The 23,730-nt window shown below is 40.8% G+C and overlaps 1 protein-coding gene across 1 annotated transcript in view; it reads left to right on the forward strand.

The window, feature by feature from the left end:
• Positions 1–23,730, forward strand: part of vps13c (vacuolar protein sorting 13 homolog C) — an 81,015-nt gene that overhangs the window by 32,945 nt on the left and 24,340 nt on the right. The window contains exons 41-67 of the mRNA XM_040128137.1: positions 1,281–1,360; positions 1,538–1,597; positions 4,465–4,618; positions 4,812–4,931; positions 5,012–5,115; positions 6,376–6,543; positions 8,550–8,854; positions 9,196–9,343; positions 10,262–10,403; positions 10,498–10,619; positions 10,948–11,114; positions 11,764–12,017; positions 13,149–13,375; positions 13,643–13,735; positions 14,059–14,292; positions 14,383–14,514; positions 15,733–15,822; positions 16,426–16,581; positions 17,811–18,075; positions 18,179–18,339; positions 18,438–18,559; positions 19,301–19,598; positions 19,919–20,308; positions 20,933–21,037; positions 21,796–21,951; positions 22,391–22,516; positions 22,608–22,741. Coding sequence (XP_039984071.1) covers positions 1,281–1,360; positions 1,538–1,597; positions 4,465–4,618; positions 4,812–4,931; positions 5,012–5,115; positions 6,376–6,543; positions 8,550–8,854; positions 9,196–9,343; positions 10,262–10,403; positions 10,498–10,619; positions 10,948–11,114; positions 11,764–12,017; positions 13,149–13,375; positions 13,643–13,735; positions 14,059–14,292; positions 14,383–14,514; positions 15,733–15,822; positions 16,426–16,581; positions 17,811–18,075; positions 18,179–18,339; positions 18,438–18,559; positions 19,301–19,598; positions 19,919–20,308; positions 20,933–21,037; positions 21,796–21,951; positions 22,391–22,516; positions 22,608–22,741 — 4,513 coding nt within the window. The remainder of the gene's footprint in view (positions 1–1,280; positions 1,361–1,537; positions 1,598–4,464; positions 4,619–4,811; positions 4,932–5,011; positions 5,116–6,375; positions 6,544–8,549; positions 8,855–9,195; positions 9,344–10,261; positions 10,404–10,497; positions 10,620–10,947; positions 11,115–11,763; positions 12,018–13,148; positions 13,376–13,642; positions 13,736–14,058; positions 14,293–14,382; positions 14,515–15,732; positions 15,823–16,425; positions 16,582–17,810; positions 18,076–18,178; positions 18,340–18,437; positions 18,560–19,300; positions 19,599–19,918; positions 20,309–20,932; positions 21,038–21,795; positions 21,952–22,390; positions 22,517–22,607; positions 22,742–23,730) is intronic.

Consider the following 23,730-nt stretch of genomic DNA (forward strand, 5'->3'; position numbering starts at 1 on the left):
TGTTGTTGTGTGCTCGCAAAGCTTGCCCTGCATGGAGGTTTTATATGTATCTGCTGGCACCACAAGGGCTCTTGATGCATATGTACATATAGTACATTTGTCCACAGTAATGAGCAGGGAAATGTCTGTCTAGCTTACATATCAGGTGTCTCAAGATTTAGGAAAATACACTTTTATTGAACATAATAAAAGTATAATCCTTACAACAGTTATTGACATTTATTGGACAAAAAATACATCAACAACCAACCCATACTGTTGTGTTATCAAACTGTTAATTTCAATCAAACTGTTAATCTTCAATGATAAAATAACTTACATTTACAATGTTTCTTTCAGGGAATCCTATCCAAATAGTATGTAAGTTTAATATCTCTTTGAGGGAATCTGTCAGTTGTCTTTGAGCTTGACAGCTCTCATGCGTCATGGTGGCCCTCGCGCATAGTAAGGCCCGCCTCCAGGAAGAAGAAAACAATCGGTGCATGTGGAATACCTACTATCTTTGTATCAAGATGGTCTTCCAAATGCGTCTTATTTAACAGATATGTGTTTCATGGTGTATTCCTATCAATGACTGCATTTGCTGTAACGTTACTGTGCAATAGCGTGAAGTTGCAGGACTGTTTTCCCCTCAGCAAATGAGAATCCCGAATCTGTGATTAGCTTTGCTTGTTTCATTGTTGACATCTACGAGGTGTTTTTTGTTATAATAGTTGAGCTGTCATTATCAGGTAAGTGCAAAGATTTTGTTTATATGCTTTACTCACAGGTATGTGACATGACCTGGATATGAAGCGTCTGCAGCACAAAATAATATTACATTAAATTCTAAAGAGATAGGATGGAGCCCTCTCCTCTCCTCTCCTCTCCTCTCCTCTCTGCTCTCTAAAAAATAAAAAAAAATTAGCGGCAGTCATATTTCAGCAGCGGTGTAATGCTGCTGTTATGTGCATATAGGGGAAACACTGCCCTGTTTCTGTGTTGTCCTGTAGTATTTTCTTTGGCATCTCATCCTGTTTTTTGTGGTGTCCTGAGGTGTTTTCTATGGTGTCTCATAGGTTTTCTATGGTATCCTCTAGTGTTTCCTGTGATGTCCTGTAATGTTTTATATTGTGTCCTGTAGTGTTTCTATGATGTCCTATAGCGTTTTCCATGCTGTCTTCTAAACCTCCTTTTCTGAAAGGAAGCAGCAGGTGTTCTTGTATATGAAGTAAAAATATAATCATGTATAGAAATGCAAGTGTTGACAACTTGATTTTATTGGTTTAATCTTGTTTCAGACTCAAATGGCGAGCCATTGTGTCTCATCAGTTCTTCAGTGGAGTCTGGAGCTGAACTGCTGAAAGTGCAGTATTTCAAGGTGATGACATCGCCATCTCACATTATATCTGATTACCTGTTCAGATACACAGGTGTGCTGCCATCTATCAGAGCACAAGACGATTCGCGAGCAGAGTATAAAACTGAGTGCAGAATAAATGATCGTAGATTAAACATTTTTAATCTCACTGACCTTCCCTTTTGTGTGTTTTCTCAGGCTGACTGCTCAGGGCCGAACTTCTCCACCACCTACAAGAACACAGAGCAGATGGTTAATGTGAGTGACAGTTCATCCAGACACACACACTGACATACACCTGCAGATCATCAGTTCATATCTTCATATCTTCAAGCTTCATCTGTACAATTTGCATGATCATTTCAAAGTCTGTGGGAAATAAAAAATGACTTTGGCTCCATTTGATGGTCTAATAAAGAATGACTTCTGACCTGACTGCTCTCCTCACTATCTTCCTCTATTTCAAACATGGTAGATGATGATTTAAGCCTACCTCTTTCTCCTGCAAACAAAAGCCTGCGATTAGTTTTTTGCTTCCATACGTTAACAGCTGGCTTTGGGTTAAATTCTCTGTTGTCATCTTAGACAAGTGACTGACAGGCAGGATCTTTACTTGCTTTTAATTATATTGAGATGTGAAAATCCCCTTTCACATGCAGCACTGCTCAAGGTTAGTGTAAGGGACAACAGAAGGACTCTGAATATTGGAGTAACTATCTGGATTGCTTGTCTTTACTACGTTGACAAAGTCATACACTAAGTTTTCCTGCTTGCTTTAAACACATCCATTCTTTTACAGTTGAGTCTCTGTCAACAGAACGGCTGGCCTCATAATTCTGAAGGATGTTAGTAAGTGTTGTGTTGCCAAAACTGTGGAGGTCTTGCATTTCTTTAGGCCAGGGTGAAGGATCAAACTCGTGCATTACACCTGTCAAAACATCAGCCTTGTCTCTGCCAGGATCAGCATCATCTTTGCATTCATCTTTCCAACAGTCTCTTGTCTCCATGCAGACCATCTAATGTTGTGAACCTTTCCTAGTTTCACAAAGGCACACATCCAAATGAAGTAATTGGAGTGCTTCTTGGCACTCGGGTAAGAATAGTCACACAGCAGCTATTCGGCTATTTGTACCCAGCCCCTTCACCTCCCCTGTGTTGCATGCATGGTTGCCCTATGGAATTGCCAGTAGCTCGCTAAGTGCCTTGTTTTTTCGCCTTCATCAGGTGGGTTTTTGTTAAAAAACAGCATACAGGCAGGTGCAAATTGTTGCAAAGTGCTGCTTCATAAGGGCCATACGCCGGTCAGCATCAGGAGTCAGGTGCGGTAGTATAAAGAGTGAATCCCTTGTTAGTCCAAAACTTAATATTGACTTATTTTTATACGTATTTTCAGCTTATCTCCAAATTTTTTTTAAATTATATTTAGTTTTCAGTAGCAGTTTGGTTATGTTTAGGCAAGAAAACTACTTGGTTAGGTTTGGGAAAAGATCATGGTTTGGTTTAAAAGAGACCTTTTTACAAAATTAACCACGTGTTAGAAAGCCTGCCTGCAGAACTTCTCCCATGTGACTCATTGAAGTGGTCCAGGACAATAATCTCCATATCTCCTTTCTCCCAAAAAAGGATTATCTGGGTTTTAATTTTTTGTGCTTTTATAGTCACTTTGTTTAATTCTTGCTTTGTCTTAATTTTTGTGATTTATTTTGCACTTTGTTTGTGATTTACTTTACAATCCTGTACCCAATCCCAATCTTCTGCTGAACAACTGAATTTCCCCTCGGGGATAAATAATGTTCTTTATGTTATACAGCAGGCGTGTCTTTGATGCTGTTTCTAAAATATATATACTCATACACATACAGTATCTAATGTGTGCCTGATTGCAAATAGCATTGTTGGCTACGGAAACCTGGGTACTAATAGCATCTACCTTAAGTAATCCAAGAAAATCTGAGGTAAACCCTCCGTTGCTAGAAACAGACACAATTTATACTGCTCCACTTTTGGTATATCTTCTGATCCATCGAAGAGCACACCCCAAATTCAACTGCCTTCACTATTTCACTCAATTCTGAACTGATTGACTGTGCAATGCTCTGCATGATGTGTGCGCCCATTCTTATGACTGATATGCACTCCTGACATTAACTCCAAGCCTCTTGAAAAGTGTAATATCCTCCTTTTATGAACGCATACAATGTGCGCGTTTCACTTTGTGAAAGGCCAACAGAAAGATATTACACTATGTTTGACACTGTTCTAAATTCAGTTTGTCCCGCCACCTGACAAGAGGGCGACTGGGTTTCTGATGCTGGCTGTGCCTGTTATCAATAGTTTGCACTATGTTCATGTGCTCTTTACTCTTTTCATGCTTTTCAAAAGCTAGATGAATGAAATTTTTCGTCCCAATATAAAAGGCTTTGTCATCTGTTTGGAGCCAGGCTACCTCCTGCAGCCACCTTTCCACAAACACACATTTTTTATGTTGAGGTTCGATATGGTGTTTCTTTGAAGGAGGTGGAATGCCAACGTAATTAATTAATGTGGCTTCCTTCTTGGATATTTTTGATGAATGGATGAAAACCCAAAAACCAGAAGACTAAAAGTAACATGATTAACAACTGATAATCAACATTAATAAATTTCTCATAATGGCTATTCTACCAGTGATTTATGGAGGGGAAAAAAAGTAACTGTGTCCCAAAAATGCCAAAAATGTGGGTATGCAAAAGCGCCTCTTTTTGTATTATCTACTGCACATCCTTTATTTTGACCATACATGTGTTTTGACCACCAGTTATGTGCACCCCTGATTATTGGCAAATATTTCATTTTATTGGCTCACAATTTCCACAGAATTTTCCAAAACTGTCCTGCAAAGAATTATGGGGAAATACTGAATTCCCTTGAAAGAAGAGCTCTGACTTATAGACTCTCGAGGTAATCCTAACAGTTACTTGGGACCATTAAACTGGAACTGCCCTATTTGAACTGTAATTTTTCCTTTACTTAGTACCATACTACAGAGTTCTTTGCTGGAAACAATGTATATTATTCTGAAATCACAGACCTGTAAATGGAAGCGTTACAGATTAGTATTACTCTGTTTTACTTACTTTTTCCAGGTGATCTTCACCTCTCTCGACTTCATGCTCCACACTGAGGCTCTGCTCTCAGCAATCAACTTCCTTTCAGCAGCCCTATCGTCTGGCAGCATGTCGTCCACAGAGAGAGAGATCAAACCAAAGACAGAGGACAAGACAGTGTCTGCCAAGTCCAGTCAGTACAAAATACACAAAAACAGAGGCAGACAAACACACATATAATGAGCCGAAAATTAATCCCAGTCTAAGTGTAGTGTATACAAACCATTGCAACAAGGGTCTGAAAGTCTGGACATTCTCCCTGAAATTCATCAACTAAAACCTGTCCGACTGGCTTGAATTTGTCATGTTGTTGTGTTTCCTGTCAGCTGCCCTGATGTCACCTGCAGACAGTGAGGTCATTGACCTGAAGGTAATGGTAACACTGGGAGCTTTCAACGTTCTGCTGTGTGACCAGAGTTGCAACATGGCTGACATCAAGATCCAAGGTACAGAATAACAGCTGAGTTTTTGTCTGCTGTCATTCAACAACATCAACCTAATTAAACAAATGTGTTGTGTCCTTCAGGTATTAATGGCTCTTTACTAATGCAAGGACCACAAATGCATGTATCAGCTCGCCTACGAGATTTCATCATTCTGAATGTTGATCCCAAAAGCATCCACAAGAAGGTTAGTCAGCTGTTTTACCATAGACTACCTCAGACTACCTAGGACTACCACACATCGCCCTGGACTCCAAGAATACATTAGACTACCTCAGACTGGCCTCTTCTACCTCAGACTATCGTTGACATACTCAGACCATACTGAACTACTATCAATCTGGACTACCATGGACAATTCTATAATCACATGAACTACCCAGGGTGGTACCTCCATGATACTGTCATGGAGGTACCACCCTGGACTACTCGGGCAGCTGTGGACAGAGTGCCTTTTAAAATATGCCAGACTAATTCAGGGCTAGGCAGGGTTGTTCCTGAAGACCTAGAGCAGATTTTTGTCCACCAATGTTTTCCAACAAAAAACAAGGGTCCAATAAAGGGTCCAATAAAGGGTCCACCAAAGCTTGGTATCAAAACTGACCTGTTACCTGCCATTATCTCTAAATCAAATCTGGATTAAACCTGACCAGAGCTGCAGCATGGCTGTTGTGTTGTAGACATTCACAAAAAAAAAAAAAAAAAAAATCATGACAGCTTATTAGGTTTTATAAAATTGCACTTGTTTTGATGTTTAAAAGAATTGTCTTTATTTTCATTTGTCTTCTGTTTTTTTTAAAATGTATTTATTTATTTTATTTTTTTTGGGTTCTCATATTTATTTCACCTGCTGCCCACCCAGTGCCCATACCTGTGAATTATTATAAATATATTAACCTATATCAACCTGGACTACCACAGATGAATCTAATTCTACATAAAATTATGTGGACATACCCTGAACCACTTAGGCTACGTGGACTAAGTGCCTTAAAATATGTACCCTGAAGGTACTACCCAGTACTCACCTAAAATAATCCGGACTACATTAGACTGCCTCAGATTACCTCAAAACTCCCCCAGACTATGTCAGAATACCTCAGAGTACCCTGGACTACCTCAGATGTTCCTGGAATCCTGTATTTTTATCTGATATCGAGTTCTGAGGGAACTTGATATCAGTGTTCCGTAGTGTGCAGTGTTGATCTGGTGTGAACTAAAAGCAATGTTCATTTCCCCATCTTCCATATTTGTTCTGAGGCTGGACCATAACTGTGATCAAACAACATCTGTACAATCTGTCATGAAGTCTACAGACTGATAATCTCACTGCTGTATCCTGAATCTTCACTCTGATGAATTTTCTGTATTGTTTTTTGTTTTTTGTTTTTTGCTACTGCAGACAGTTGAGGAAACTTTATTGAACTTTGATCTTTCTGTTCTTAAGGCCATCTCCATCGTGGGTGACGAGGTGTTCAGCTTCACCATGAGTCTGACTCCTAATGCCACAGAGGGGGCTGGTTATGCAGACACCTCTAAGACTGACGGCAGAGTTAAGCTGAACGTGGGCTGCATCCAAGTGGTTTACCTGCACAAGTTCGTCATGTCTCTGCTGGTGAGTTTCACTCAGCCAGACTGCTAAAGGACAATTCTAATGTGATTTCAGTTTTTATTAATTTCTTTTTACTTAATAATTTCAGTACCATATTTACAATAATAATTAGGTTTATTAATTAGGTTGTAAACATTTTACAAATCATTAATAAACAATTATAAACACGTTATAACACAGTTTTCATACATCAATGCAGGCTCATTATTTGGCTAACTTACTGCTTACTCATTAATTTCACTAGTGAATTACTATCATTTTTAACTGGCAAAAGGGAGCTTTTATTGTAAATTGTGAGTATTTAGAACTGGTGAAAGGGTGCCTTATTGTAAATTATAATACACATAACCATTTACTGATGAGTTACTAACATTCACACTTACCTAATATACATTTTTCACATGAAGTGTAAAGTAAGATACAACAGAAACAAGCAAAAAATTGTATTTGCATATGTTGAAAACCAACAATCAAATAATGACACTGTTGAGTACGACTGATACTTATATTTAGACATTAAAGCCCTACTCATACATAAATAAAACACTTACAAAACAGAAATAATGAGATTCAGACTGGAAAGCCTTTAGTATATCCTTGAACAAGCGTCCAAGTGGCCCATCAAGATGACCAGGGTGATTCTCAGTCATCCGGGTCATGGTATTTCTAAGTGCTATACAAAGGCAACTGGACTTGTTTGAGGTTCTTGAAGACGTTCCACCTCTCATCCAAAAGGCTTTTTCAGTTCTAACTGACTGGTGGGGGACCCAGGCATTTAACCTATTTCCAGTATAATGGGGGTTTTTACACACAGAAGCATGGCTGTCCCCTGGGCTCACCGGTGTCTCCAATAGTGACAAATTTCTATATGGAAGAATTAGAGAGCCTTGATCTCCTTTGCAGGAACTGTTCCTAGTCAGTAGTTTAGGTACGTGGATGAAACCTGGGTCAAAATCAAAAAACAGGAAGTGGCAGCCTTCACAGAACCCATCAGTGCAGTGGACAGCAACATCAGGTTCACTCGTGAGGATGCTGCTGATAGCATGCTGAAAATGTGAATGTAAACAATATTGCCAAAGCCTTAGTTTTGAATCTGGTAATTGGATATGCCAAATGAAACTTTTTTGGTTATTAAGATTTGCTGCTGGTGGTTAAATGTTAGTAACTTATTAACAAATAACTGATGAAGCTGGGTGGTATAAATGCTGGAAGATGGCGAACACAAAGTAATGAGATCTGAGGCTTAGCAGTGCAGATAAATGTGGGCTCAATTTTGGTGCTTTTTACCCAATATGTTATAATAGCTTAATAAAGATTTGTAAAGCGTTAACAACCTAATTAATAAGCTAGTTATTAGCCATCCATAAACCCTTTATAAGGGCTGTCTTACTATGAAGTGGTAGCTTAATTTTTTGTACTTAACCAGGGTAATTATAGTTTTTGTATTTTAGATTTCCATTCATTCCTGTAAGTTTCTGGTTAGATTGATTTTTGCTTCAGTTTTGTTCTTTATAATTTATTTTTACAGGTGTTTCAGTTTATTTTTTGTTTTAAATTTTTAATAAGTGCTTTATTTTGATTTAATTATTATAGGCTGTTAGAAAACGTGTCAGAAACCAGGAGAGCCACTGACATTTAAAGCACAAGAGTAGGGTTGTACCAAAAAGCTTGAAACTGTCCTCTTAGAAAAGGTGTTGTAAATACAAACAATACACAGTATTAAGTCTTGTTGAGTTAAATATGTTTAAATCATTCTGTAAAAATATCCAAATCAGATATTTAAATTAGTTCCCACATTTTATTATTTTTACAAAACGAGTTTTCAGACATTTTAGTTATTCTTTAAATTTATTGTTTGTAATATTTTTTGGTTTTGGCAATGTTTTTTTTCATGCAATTAATTTTTTTAAAATCTTTGCTTAAGGTTTAAGTAATGATTACAGGTTTAATTGATATTAACTTATTGTTTTCTACATTAACCATTTTTATCTTTATTTAATTTCATTCAGAACTTCACAAGCAACTTCCAGACAGCTAAAGAAGCTCTGAGCGCTGCAACAGCTCAGGCGGCAGAGAAGGCAGCGTCAAGTGTTCGCGACTTAGCCCAGAAGAGTTTCCGTCTGTCCATGGAGATCAAGCTGAAAGCTCCGCTCATAATCATCCCCCAGTCCTCCACATCCCATGATGCACTGGTGATGGACCTGGGTCTGATCACAGTGATAAACAGCTTCTCCCTGCTGCCTGTCAACGGGTGTCCGCTGCCAGCTGTCATCGACAACATGGATGTCCAGTTGACGCAGCTCAAACTTTCTCGGTCAGTCAAACAGAGCTTCAAAGAGCTGATCCGGAGACAGCAGAAAAAACATAACTCTGCAGAATTCGGTCAGGACTAAAGATGTTGATAAGATGGCATTCTTTCAGTTGCTTCTTTTCTGCATGCATCTGCACACCAAGAAAAGTTTAGAAACTAAAATAATTCTTGTGAACTGATCTTGTTTGTACTTATGTGAACAAGAGGAGAAATGAAAAAAACCCTCAGTCATTCTTGTCTTCACGCTGAAAACAGACAGGGTCATTGTATCAGTAAACTTTGTGTGTCGTTATTTGATAAACATTAAGTTTAGATATAATGCCATGTGTCCTGTTGTTGACCAGGACCTGTATGCACCAGGTGTCAGACGGACCCAACAGTGAGCTGCTGGAACCAGTCAACCTGCACCTGAACATCAGGAGAAACCTGGCAGCTTCCTGGTACAAGAAGATGGCTGCTGTGGAGATTGATGGAGATCTGAAACCCATGAAGGTAGAAGGAGGAGGAGGTAGTCGAGGAGGGGGGGCAGGAGGGGGGAGGAGGGGTAGGAGTGGTAGTAGGAGGAGCAGGTATTAAATCAAGAAAAGTCAGAAAGGAGGCACCAGTGCTGATGATGGTTTTTAGTTTACAACATTTTGGGGGATGTTCACTGACCTCGGTTAGAGGATTTTCTTTGACTAAGTGGGGATTTGTTTTAATTGAAATTTTTTTACAGAAATAACTTTTTCCATAAGATGAACATAAAAACAACTTTGACTATAATGACTAAAAATATTTTCATCATTTGAGACATTTGAGACATTACTGAGTGATGAGTTGATTGTTTTTATAAAACAAGTCCTACAGTCGTACAGATACCTTTTATTTCAGAGAATAACACACCTTTATGATATAAAACATTAACCTTCAGGATGGAATAACTAAACTGATCATGAGACAAGCCCAGTTAAACTTTGTGATTTCTGCTGAGTGACAGAAATGTTTTTAACTCTTGTGTTCTTGTTTTTACAACCAGTCGACATGTAAACCACCAAAGGTACGGTTTGTTGGGAGGATAGTTCTCTCCTGTAGTGCTAAAGTGTAGCACCACTGGACTCGTCTGTATGGTGAAAACTGAATTCAGTTGCATCAGTTTGTGTCTGTAGTGTTCTGACCCATGAGAGCCTCTGGAGATATTTGCATCAGGACATAGGTTTGGGCTAGACCAGTAGTTTCCCCTTGCTTACAGTCTTTGTGCTAAGCTAGCCTCTGTAGTGGACACAGAGATATAACTGATCTTAAACTGAAACATCTGAAAAAGATGTAGAAGGAGAAAATTTATCAGTATTTGATTGACAGCAAGTCACAGCTGTAGATTATCAGTCCAGTGGTGTTTGTGTCTGTTATAACTACTGTGTACTTGGACTGCAGGTCGATCTGAGTCAGGAGGACCTGAAGGTGCTGCTGAGGATCCTGATGGAGAATCTGGGAGAAGCCAGCAGTCTGGAGTCCACCGCCCCAAAACAGGAGGCGGCCAGTCTGCAGCTCAGAGCAGCCGGAGCCCCCCCAGCAGGTCTGATGAACAGTGTTAAGATTAATTTCATTTCTCGAATATTGATCCTTTTTTCCAGCATTTTTGTGATGTGATCTGTGTTTTATGTCTTCAGGTGATGTTGGGAAGCCGACTGTAAGCACTGATGAAGAGGCAGATGAAGCTCTGGAGTCCATGAAGTTTAACTTCAACATTGAGTCCCTTGGTCTGGTTCTGTACAGCAATGACCCAAAACAGGTCAGTCAAATCAAGGACGAGGACCTGGCAAAAAGGAATGGAGTACTGTGGGCCGTACTAGACCTGAATCAGATTCAGCTGGTTTAAGATCAACTGGTGAGTGGTTCAGCTGATTCTGGTCCACCTGGTTCAGGATCAGCTGGTTTAGAAACAGTGGTTCAGCTGGTTCTGGTATAGCTGGTTCACAATTTGCTGGTTCAGATACAGCTGTTTCTGGTTTATCTGTTCAAGTTAAACCCGGTGGTCTTTGTGTTCAGGATCAGCTGGTCCAGGATCAGCTCACTGGCTGTTGTATCTGTTGTGTGATTTTTGTTCCTGGTCCCTGCAGCCATCTGGCCTCCAGCACCGGGAGAACTTAAGACTGGGTCAGTTCACCCTCCACCTGCTTAAGACTTCAGGGAGGATCCTGGCCAGCGGCAGCATGGAGGTGACCGCTGTTTTGACCGCCTGTACGCTAGATGACCTGAGGACCGGCATGGAGAGGGTGACCTCACGGTAACAGTCACATGACCTCTGGTCCATCTGATTGGTTTTTAATGAGCAGAGATATCACCATCCATCCAGAACATAGAGTTGGGATTTCTTAGTTTACAGGGAAGAAAAAGAAATCTCCAGAGGTCCTGAACAGTTTGAGACTGTTGTTATTTAACTTCCACAGGAGGAACAGACTCTTTCTGTTCTTCTTCAGCTGAAAATTAGTTTAGTTGCACGTTGATCGACTCTAGACTGGTCTTCTGCTGTCCTCTTGTGGTTCCTCAGCTACAGCATCATGTGTTAATGTATTTTTCTGCAGCAGACAAGAAACAGTACTGCAGCAATAAAAGTCCTGCAATTTTAATACACAGCCACTCATTAAACCTCACTTTGCTATAAAACATTTTGGCAATTCCAATAAATCTCTCTAACAAAATATTAATATATGAATTGTATATTTTGGATACAATTAGAAGTAAAACTGCGAGTTACATCATTACCATTGTTTTAGTGTGTGTAATAGTTATAGAAATGATAATAGTGACACCTGTAAACCCAAACAATCAGTGTGTAATCATTATTGATTATGGTTTCATCCTCAGTGACCCCCCTATGTTTTAACTCACCCCAGCTCTACCTGTTGTGTTTACATTTGTCCATGTGGCTGCAGTATGGTTGGGCGGAGAGACGAGGAAAGCTCGGAGTCGATGATAGATGTGACGTATCGACAGAGTGCTGGAGAGCGGGAGGTAGTGGCTGTTCTGCAGAAACTCTATCTGTGTGCCAGCGTGGAGTTTCTGATGGCAGTCACAGATTTCTTCCTGCAGGCTCTGCCACAGAGCTCAGCTCCGACCACCACCTTGGCACCAAGCGACAGACTGCAGCTGAGACAGACAACCGAACCCCGAGCCGATGCCAAGACCGGTAAGACTAAGCCACCCAAACACAAACACAAAGGGAAGGGTAGTCGGCCAACAATTAAACAGCAAGGTTGGAAACCACTGAGATAAACTACATGCAGCGAGCACTTCATTAGGAACACCATACTAATACTTGGTAGGGCCTCTCTTTCCTCTAGAAACTGCCTCAGTTCTTCATGGCATGGATTCCCAGAGAATTTGGAAACATTTCTGGTCCATGTTGACATGATTGCATCACATCATTTCTGCAGATTTTTCAGCTGCACATTCATGTTTCCAATCTTCTGTGCTACCACATCCCAAAGTTGTTCTACTGGATTTAGATCTCAAGACTGGGGGAGGCCACTGAAGTACACTGAACTCACTGTCATGTTCCTGAAACCAGTTTGAGACGACTTTTGCTTTGTGACATGGAGCATTATCATGCTGGAAGTACCCATACGAAGATGGTAAATTGTGGCCATAAAGGGATGCACATGGTTAGCAACTATAATCAGACAGGCTGCGGCATTCAGACCATGACTGATTGGTATTGAGGAGCTGAAGTGTGCCAAGAAAACATTCCCCACAGCGTTCCACCACTACCACTAGCCTGGACTGTTGACACAAGGCAGGTTGGGTCAACTAAAGCTCCTGACCTGTATGTGCATTAGTTTATTCCCTGCACTGCATAAATTATCCAATTGGCCGATTGAATAAGTGCATGAATAGGTACAGGTGTTTGTAATAAATATGAGAATGTAGTCTAAGTAGAAATAAAAAAGGAAGAAAGATTGAGAAAAAGTGCAACCTTTTTTTTCTAATAAAAAATTGACTGCATGTTATCTGTTCTTAGAATTTATTTTATCAAACTGACAAAGAAAATAACACTGATTTTAAATATATGACAAATACTGTATAAAAACAGCAATATTAAGTGAAATAATACAGTATTCTCATTCCCTCAAAATAAAAGTCTGCCATCCAACTCATTGATGTTATTATGATAATAAAAAAGAACATTGATTATTCAGTGTCAAAGACAAAGTAAAAACAGAAATAAAAACCACTGTAGAATCAAAACTCTGCTACCAAAATAAAACCCAGAAACCTTTACTCAGTTAAAAATCTTCACCTATTTGTCTTCTCTCTGCAGCCCCCTTGGTGAGGACTCGTCTCCGGGCAGTGGTGGTGGACCCGGACGTCGTGTTTGTTGCCAGCCTGATGAAGGCTGACGCCCCCGCCCTGGTAGCCTCGTTTCAGTGTGACTTCATTCTGCAGGCTGAGGACGATGGGACCCAGAACATGAGAGCCAATCTGAGGGAGCTGAAAGTCCTTGCCTGTCCATTCATCCGAAACAAGGAGTGCAAGGCCATTACCACTGTAAGATCACATAACCATGGGGGGGGCCACAACAGGGCACGTGTACCTCAGGTTATTCTACTTCATGCAGGTTGATGCTTTTAACCATGTTTTTCCAAGTGAAGCCCCTCATTTGAGAGACCTGATTCCTCTGTTCTTTAAATATTGAGTTAGAAGAATAATTAAAGTAATTAACTAAACTTGACCTGCACATGGAGACATCAACACATCTTCACCTGCAGTTGATACTGCTGCTCTCTGACTCATCAGTCTGACTCTGTCCAATAGGTATTGAGACCCTGCTCAGTCGCCTTGAAAACCACAACCCACCCGAACCAACCACTGAGTGGCTCTGTGACAGTGGAGGAAGTCATTGTCAAGGTACATTCATCGATTAACGGTTTTAAAATGTATGATAAATCCATACAACACATCAATCTAACAGATAACATGTTAAAATGACAGCGCTTAAAAATAAGTAAGATGAAGAAAATTAAGGAAAAACTTCAACGACAGACACTTTGGTTTAAAGTTGTTTTTCTGCTTAAAATCAGATTTTAAATGTTTTTTCCATCAGACCAGTAGTTTGAACCATGTGATCAAACTGGTTTGTTTAGAGAATGATAACAGAAATGATAAAAACAAGTTCCAGGCTGTAAACAAAGTGTCAGTGAACCCGTCATCAGCATGTCTTTGTCATGCAGATCTCTCCGTTCATCCTCAACACGGTGATGACGATAACAGCTGCCATGACGTCAAAGCAGCGTGACGAGCAGAATCAGGACTTGAAGTCTGGCAGCAGTGACCTGTGGACAGTTATGAACATCTACGACTGTAACTACTGGTTCCTTGGGGTGGACCAGGCCACCGAGATCACAGAGAGCTTTAGGGAGAAGGATGGACGCAACGAGGGTGAGAGCTTTGCCGCCGAGATCAAGGTACCACAACATCTGAATTCTCTAAACAGTTTTATTCAGAAACTTTTGTCAGAAAATTTTGTTTGTTGACGAGATGTTGTTTGCTCCCAGGTGGTCCAGGTGACTCTAGAATCTGGTTTGGGTCATCGGACCGTCCCTCTGCTGTTGGCTGAATCCTCCTTGAAAGGATCAGCCAAAAACTGGTCATCTCTGCTGCAGCTGAGAGCTAACATGACGCTGGAGGTGAGAACTGGTCCTTTTATACCTGAACCTGAACCTGTCTTTAACAGCTGAACCTATCCCTCACAAGTGAACTTGTGCTTCATACTTGAACCTGTCTTTCACACCTGAACCTGAACCAGTTTTTCATATTTCAACCTGTTTTTCACACCTGAACGTGAACCTGTCCTTCACACCTGAACCTGAAACTGTCTTTCATAGGACTGTAGTCTTCTATTCGACTGGTTGATTGGTTGGTCGATATGTTCTTGTCCAAATAAGTTCTATTTGGGTGGAGAAAAGCACTACATCAATAGCCTTCCAGGATTAATCCATTATTTACTTCGGTGGTGGGAGGGACAGACTACCTGTGAAACGGTAGTCACAAATTTGAAACTACCCAACCTAATCGAGACTGCTAGGTCTAATTTATTTAATGTTTATGAACAAACTAATTGACATTATGTCAAAGAAGTCGGCAGTGTGGCTGCATTTTGTTAAAACAGACGACCAAAAAGTCGAGTGTAAACTTTGCAAACAGCAGTTTGCTTATCACAACTAAACAACCAGTATGGCAGATCATGTAAAAACAGTAGACTAACTTGTCTGCGTTAGGATACTCCATCAACGTTTGTGTTTAACGTTTGAGGCTTTGAGTGAATATTCCTCAATAGTTCTTGTGCTGGGATCACTCTAAAGGGATCACTAGTTCATCTAAAGATAATGTGCAGATTTTGTTTTTCCTGCGACCAATTGATGGTTGAAGAGTAGGTACGATTTCAGTCCACCTAGATTTTCTTTGGTTGACTACATCCCTAGTCATTCGAACTTGAACCTGTCCTTCACACCTGAACTTGAACCTGTCCTTCACACCTGAACTTGAACCTGTCCTTCACACCTGAACTTGAACCTGTCCTTCACACCTGAACCTGAACCTGAACCTGGACATACACTGAAACAGGGTGTTATCAGGAAAACACTGATCTCTGAACAGTAAAACACAAAGTACGGTGCTAAATATTTTCCATAAAGTGTAGTGTAATTAATCTTTTTAGGAAACTTGGACTTTTAGATGTAGTCAAAATTAGTAAAAATGTTCAGTAGAAACACATGAAACTCACCTTCGCTAACTCATTTTTAACTTTATTGCAGCTGCGGTGACTGACAAATAAACCAAATTTTGCAACATAAAGATGTTTAATCATGTATGGTGTTAAGTGTTGAAACCGCTTGTGTCTGCAGGTCAACTACTTTAATGAGATCCATGCAGTATGGGAGCCTCTGATCGAACGAGTTGACAGCAGCAGTCGCAGATGGAACTTGGAGCTCGAGGTAAAATGGTTGCCTTGATGCGTTGTGTCTCGTATATTAAACGTCTTTGAACTGTTCAAACTGTTGTATGTATTATTTTGTAATAAGGTTCCACTGTCCTCCACTAAAACTGTTCCTGATACAATTTGGGATGTAGTGCCAAATCATGTCTGACAAATAAATCGTCTACAGTCAACCCACATACACAGGATACATGAACATAACGTCCCATGTATATGTATGTATATGTATATGTATATTTATATGTATGTGTATGTATGTATGTATGTATGTGTATGTATGTATGTATGTATGTATGTGTATGTATGTGTGTAATATATATGTGTATATATGTGTATGTATGTATATATGTGTGTGTAGTATATATGTGTGTGTAGTATATATGTGTATGTATGTATATATGTGTGTGTAATATATGTGTGTATGTATGTATATATGTGTGTGTGTAATATATGTGTGTATGTATGTATATATGTGTGTGTGTGTGTGTGTGTGTGTGTGTGTGTGTGTGTATGTATATATGTGTGTGTGTGTGTGTGTGTGTGTGTGTGTGTGTGTGTAAGAACTCTGATAAAATGAATGTTTTTGCCTTTGTCCCTGCAGATGAAGAACAACCCGGTCCAGGACAAGAGTCCCGTTCATGGAGATGACTTTGTAATTCTTCCTGAACCACGCACAGCAATCAACATCTGTTCCAAAGATACCATGAATATCACAATCTCCCAGTGCAGCCTCAATGTCTTCTACAACCTCGCCAAGGTACAACAAAACATAGCATCTTCTATAACATTACCAAGGTACAACACATCATAACATCTTCTTTAACCTCACTGAGGTAAAACACATAATAACATCTTCTAAAAGTCAGGTCAAGTCAGTTTTATATACATAGTGCAAAATCATAACAGAAATTATCTCTGGGCACTTTTCACATTGAGTATGTCTAAACTGACTCTTTATAATAATCTTTACCAAATATTTACAATATTTTCCCACCCCCAAGGATGACCAGTGCCACTGTAGATTTGCAGTCCAAAGAGAACTGATTTATTCATCAATCAGGGTAGAGTCAGGGGGAACAGTCTATAATATTAACAACTACCTTACCTATCTTCAACAAAAAGAAAGCAAAAGAAGATACAGGCATCTTGCCTACCTCAATAAGAGTACAAAGGAGAGGAGAAAAGATGTCAACGAAAAGGGCTTCTCACCCCTACAGGACGGCTCTTTTAGAATATATTTACATTATTTTCAACAGAAATCAATATAAGGGCACTAAAACGGTGATCATTTGGCAGCACAGCATTGTCTGTTTACAGCACAGCATGGCATGGGGAGTGGGTTGGGGAGCCAGGAAAGAGGCAAAGTTCAGGTTGGCATTAGCAGGTGCCAGTTTAAAGTAAGTGCCATCAGGCTCCAGTCAAATCAGTAGCTGCCACCTGCAACTTAACATACTGGGAAAACACACAGAACGGGGTGAACAGCACCACCCTCAGGCAGGGAGGGAGAACAGCACAAAAAAAATCACACGATCTCACTCAAATACAAATACAAATTATGACTTAGGGTTATAACACACATCATAACATCTTTAATAACCTCACGGAGGTACAACACATCATAACATATTGTCTTCCAAGACAAGGCTTGCCCAGAAATGTGTTCATGCAAGACTGATAAACAATAACCAACTATCTGTTGTTTGAGTTTTACAGGATTGATAAAGATGACCTCCTCCAACAGACAGAGGGTGCTGTCCTACCAACTGTCCTGCCAACTGACTGGTTTTCTGACTAGTGTTTTCCTGTTAGGCAAAAACTGGAAGCATTAGTGTCAGCAGACAGACAGACCAGGAAATGGAAACATTCCTATGAACTCTGTGTGGTTTAAATCATTGCTATTTTTATTCGTATAGACATGAAATTGTATCTGAACAGTAGATTGCATCTTTATAAAGATTAATTTTGTTATTGCTGTGTTTTGATCAGGCATTTTCCGAGGGCACTGCCTCCACCTTTGACCTCTCTCTGAAGGAGAAGGCCCCTTTCACCATCAGAAACTCTCTGGGGATCCCCCTGATTGTGCAGCACAGTGCCAACCTGAGGCCAGTGGGATCACCAGCACAGGGAAAACTACAGGAGCTTTCGGTGGATCAGAGCATGGACCTTGAGCACTCCATGTTCGAACCATCGTCACGAGGCAAACTGTCAGCTCTACAGCGGCAAGAGAGTTGCCTGTTCAACCTCACCATCGGTCAGAACTCCTCACATTTCCTGTATTCTCAAATGTTTCAGAGTTTCTGTCTGTTACATGCTATATACAGTCTGTGAATCAAGATATGCCTGTGAAACTGCAGTGCCCACCGGATATAGCGAGATCTCCAACATCGCTTTGGACAAACCTGGCCGCCGTCTTTATAACATCCGTGGTCCGATGCTGCAGGAGGCAGTTTCTGTGCTGCTTCAGATCGACGCCACCGAGGGCAACAAGGTCATCACCGTCCGCTCTCCGCTGCAGGTCTGAATCACGCATACTTGGCAGTCTCACCACAAAGTCCTCTGAGAGTCTGAGCAGCAGGACAGCTTTATTTTTTTTAACTTTGTTTGTGTTTTCAGATAAAGAATCACTTTTCAGTGCCATTTACCATCCTGAAGTACTGTCCAGCATCAAGGAGTCTGCAGATCGTTGGAGAGGCCCAACCTGAGAGAGAGTTTCATGTTGCCTTAGACACATACAGGTAGCATCACACTGCCTTGCTCAGGGGAATGAAACAGTGTTCATTAGTTCCATCTGTATTATTTTAAATTGATTCTTCATTATGTTTGTTTCATCCTGAAGTTCATGAGCCTTGACTTAGATGTTCTCTGCTACTCTGAGCATCTGTTTAATTTGCTTACACACGAGAAAATAAAAGAAAAGATCCAAGTAGGACAACATAAATAAGAAATCTTTCCCACTCTGAGGGTCCTGGTAGCCAAATGATTACAGCACATTCCACATACCACAGCTGGGGATCTTTGTTACAAGACCCCCTCTCTGCTTCCAATTTTTCAATTTTCCGTTCTGCTATTAACTGTCACTTTCCCATCTAATGGAATTTTCTTGGACCAAATATATACGCCACCAACCCAAAAATGATTTAGGGATTAAAAAGTTTGCTGAATGCCAAACTAAAGTCCAGTCCTGGCATTATAATGAATTCCCTAGTCAGAGGTGAGCCTCTGAACTCTATTTTTCGAGCCGACATTCAGGTTTTACGAATAAATTTTCATCCAGCAGAAACTAATTCTCATTCATGTAGATTAATTTACATTCAGTTCAGCAGACAGAAGACATTCTACAAACTTTTTGGCAGCAGTGCTGTCAGTGTAGCCCATTGTAGTTCCTGTAGCACTAGGTGTGCAGGTTAGCAGGTCCAGGTGGTTCTACAGGTGTTAAGGAGGTGTTGACTTTATTTTAATCTCCCTTTGTCCTCCAGATGTCAGCTGTTTGTACGTCCAGCAGGTCATCTGGATGGTCAGTATAGTCCATCCTCCACCTGCGTGGCCTGGAAGGAGCAGGTGCACCGCAGCTTAGAGGTACGTTCAGTGCTGCAGTGTCCTGCGACTGACAACAGCCTGCTGCCGCTGATGATCAGCACGCTGGCTGTCCCAGACAACCTGCGACACATCGCCAGCCACGGGGAGGAGGATTGGGACCCCGCCTACGTCATCCACTTCCACCCTGTAGCCACGCTACGCAACCTGCTGCCCTACACCGTTCGCTACATGATGGAGGTACAACAGCTTCCTCAGAATCAAGCAAAAATAGGATCAAAAAGAAATAACAAAAGACCTTTACACAGAACAAACAAACTGAAGTTAATTTGTCCAAAATAAGTCATCTAAACATTTATTTTACCCTCAGATAACCTAATCTATCGATCTAATCTAATGTGGTATAATCCAGTTTTTCCTCCTCATAGCTCCACAGACTCCTTTGAGCTTTATGAAGGCAGCATGTCAAACATCCTATTTTAATCTGATTTAACTTGATCTCGTCTAACTGGAGGCTCATACGCAATCTGGTCTAATTTAATCTGGTATTTCTTCACCAGAGCTCAGCCGACTCTTACGAGCTTCAGGAAGGCAGCACGTCAGACCTCCTGACTGCCCGCGTCTCAGGTGAGATTTTGTCATTGGTGCTGATGAGGTATCAGGGCCGCGACTGGCACGGACATGTTCGTATCAAACAGGATATGTCTGAGTTCTTTGCCACGTGTCTCACCTGCGACTCGGACACCAACATGACAGTGGACGTGAGTGTTCATGTGACAAGGACGACGAGCCGCCTGGTGCTGTCGCTCTTCAGCCCGTACTGGATCATCAACAAAACGTCTCGAGTGCTGCAGTACAGAGCCGAAGACATCAGCGTCAAACACCCAGCAGACTACCGAGACATCGTACTGTTCTCCTTCAGGAAGAAAACCCTCTTCAGCAAGAGCAAGGTGAGACAAATATCTGGGGAGGTCTAGAGTCCCAATGTTGAGTCGATGTTGATTTCTATGTCTGTGGATGTGATGTCCATGTCTTCAACACTCATCTAAACAACCATCAGCTAGATGTCAATAAACATTTTGCTACTCACCCAAATTTTATATCTAAGTTTTTGTGTTTGGTCTTGCTGAAAATTTTTGGTTTTTTTATCCAAATTTTTGTGTTTTACCTGAATATTTGGATCAGTGCTTACCTGAATTTTAACCCAAAGTTCATGTGTGTACCTGAATTTCTGTGTTGTCATACCAAAATTTTGAATGTTTTAATTAAATGAACTTGAATATTTGGAATTTTAATTCAGTTTTTGAATTAAGGTTTTTTTTCCTCCAGTCTTAAATGAACAGATGCTTTAAGACCAAGAATCTCAATTTTGTTCTGAAAGTCTAATTCTTTTCAAAGGTTTTCAAATATTTTAGTCACAAACACACTTCAAACAGAAGCATTGAAATAGTAGTAAGACTAAAAATACACCCAGCTATATTTTATCATGATGAAAATGTCAGATTTTCTAGTAACTAACAGCAGTAGCTCAGTGTGTTGTGTTGTTCTGACTGGTAAATTGGTGTTTGTTGCAGCTTCAGCTGTGCGTCTCCACCAGCTCCTGGTCTGATGGCTTTTCTCTGGATACTGTTGGAAGTTATGGCTGCGTTCGCTGTCCCACCAACAACATGGACTTTCTGGTGACTAAAAACTTCACTTAGTGTATCTGTTTAATAAAAAGGTTTTAGTGATTTTGTTTTGTTAAAATAGAACTCAGTGCTCATATCCTGGATTTACAACTATTAAAAAACCAGCTGAATAATGCACAACCAAGATGCTTCGTCTTTGTTTCTCAAATGGTGGCATTTTTGAAGACTAGATTAGATCAAATCAGGTCATATTAATTGACAAAACAATCTCAGCTCAAAGTCCTTACTTGCTTGTTGTGGGGCTTTTGGCTGTCTCACCCAGTCTTCATATGTAGATTGTTGGTGATGCTCAGAATCATGGAAAGTTTTAACATCTACATTTCCAATATCTAAACAAATAAGCTGATTTAAGACAATGTGACATGGTCAAAAGCTCTACAACAAGCACTCGATTAGAGTAGGTAAAATAAGATTAGAAAAGGCCAACGATTAATCAATTAGTCGAGTGATAGTTTTTAAACAAAAATTCCACAAATTTTCTTTTTTTACCCTTACAAAAGGGACTATTTGCTTCGTTGGTCCAACTTAAACAGACATTTACGGTATGTAAATCACATTGGGTTATGGGAAGTTAAGATCTATGTTTTTTGACTATGTTTTTAAACCTTTAATAGACCAAGTAACTGATTAATTTAGAAAATAGTTGGCAGACTAGTTGATTCCAAAATAATTATCAGTTCCAGCCATATTTTGATTCATTACTCTTTACTGTTTTACTTTGGCTTCATACTTTGTGTTTGTCTGTCCAGGTGGGTGTTAGTATCCAGATGAGCAGTTTTAACCTGACGAGGATTGTCACCATGAGTCCTTTCTACACGCTAGTTAACAAGTCATCCTATGAGCTGGAGGTGGGAGAAGTCACCAGTCAGACCTCCACCAAGTGGCACTACATCTCCTCCACAGAGGTGAATATGCTTGTTTGTCCCACAGACAGAGTCAGTATTTGACAGAGTCCAAGATCTCTATGGGAGAAACATCAACTATGACTCCCAAAGAGCATTGGGAGAGCATTGCATTTAGTTAATAAGGAAATGCAGTGAGTGAAAGAAGCATTCAGTTTTTGACCATGACTCAGACTGGATTTCTGACCATTTTTTTTGCTATTCAACGAATATTTTTTTATATTTCATGTTCGAAAAACAAACAAACCGTGCAACAGCAGGTGGAAAGCTGAGAAGAACTCTATAATGAATCTGAACTTTTGTTGATCTACAAACTGGGCTTTTATTTGAAGTCTTGACTAAAGTAGCAAGTAGTCAATACAGTGTTGTAGTTGTCATTGTTGCTGTCCTGTTCATGTTGTTGTTGTTCTTATAACGTTTTTCTGTTATTGTTGTACTGCAGTGCCTCCCTCTGTGGCCAGAGAACAGCTCAGGGAAGTTGTGTGTCCGTGTGGTCGGATCTGAATCCATCTCCAAGTTCTTCTTTTTCAACAGGCAGGACAACGGCACCCTCCTGAGCCTTGACATGGTCAGTGTTTCTGTTGGATCAATCACCTCCTCTGATTTTCTCAGAGAGTTCAGTGCATTTCAGGGCTTTTTATGTGTGTGTGTTGTTTCAGTGTGGTGGGATCATCGTGGATGTCAACATCTCCGATCACTCCACCATCATCAGCTTCAGTGATTATTATGATGGAGCAGCTCTCGCCTTGCTGCTCAACCACACACCCTGGGTCACCATCAGTTACACACAGAGGTCAGAGGTCAACGCACACACTTACAAAGTTTTCAATAAACCTGGGGAGAAATTGACTGAAAAGCTTCAACCCTGGTTGATGTTTGAGTGTTTTTGATAAAATCATCTAAGTATAGGAGGTTCATATGTCCTTCCTGGAGCGTCCCTAGGCTTATCAGATACATAATCTCCCCAGTGTGTTCTGGGTCTGCCGATGGTCTCCTCCATGTTGGATTTGCCTGGAAAACCTCCACAGGGAGGCATCAAGGAGGATCCTGATCAGATGACTGAACCAACTAAACCACCTCCTCATTCCAGGCAACACTGTAAAGGCATGGCAACCAAGACACTGCCCTCTCCTCTATGGGGGACGAGTCAGTCAGGTTTAGGAGTTCATCAAACTTCTCCTTCCACTTTCCGACAATATCCTTGGTCCAGGCCAGCAGTTCCTCTCCCTGCTAAAAAACAGTCTGGACTATGCCCTGCCTACCCCTCCTGAGTCATCTGATGGTTTGTCAGATCCTCTGTGAGGCCGACTGAAAGTCCTTCTCCACACCCTCCCTGAATTCCTCCCACACCAGAGGTTTTGCTTCAGCCCTTCTGGTCTCCTGATTCCTGTCTGCTGTTTCAGGAGTCTTCTGGACCAAGCAGTGGACACAGCTTCTTTCTCAGCAGGTTCTTTGGCTCCCGCTACAAAAGACACCTACAACTTTCTGTCCAGAGCCCAGAGAAGCCACCACCACAATTGAGACTTTAAACTTGGCCCACTTGGGTTCTGTGTACCCGACTTCCCTTGAGATGCAGAAGAAAAAATTGCCACAGGTGGGAGATGAAGACCTTTCTGACAGGGTCCTTACCAAGTCATGTCCAGCCACCCTCACTTCTCGTTTGGGTTTACCAGGTCTGTCCAGCAGGTGGTGATCAGCTGACAGCTCTGCTCCTCTCTTTATCCAAGTGACCGAGACATACAGTTGCAGATAAAATTGATTATTCATCTGTGGCCTCAGGTG

This window comes from Xiphias gladius, chromosome 1 (assembly GCF_016859285.1).
Source record: "Xiphias gladius isolate SHS-SW01 ecotype Sanya breed wild chromosome 1, ASM1685928v1, whole genome shotgun sequence".
NCBI classification, from domain to species: Eukaryota; Metazoa; Chordata; class Actinopteri; order Istiophoriformes; family Xiphiidae; genus Xiphias; species Xiphias gladius.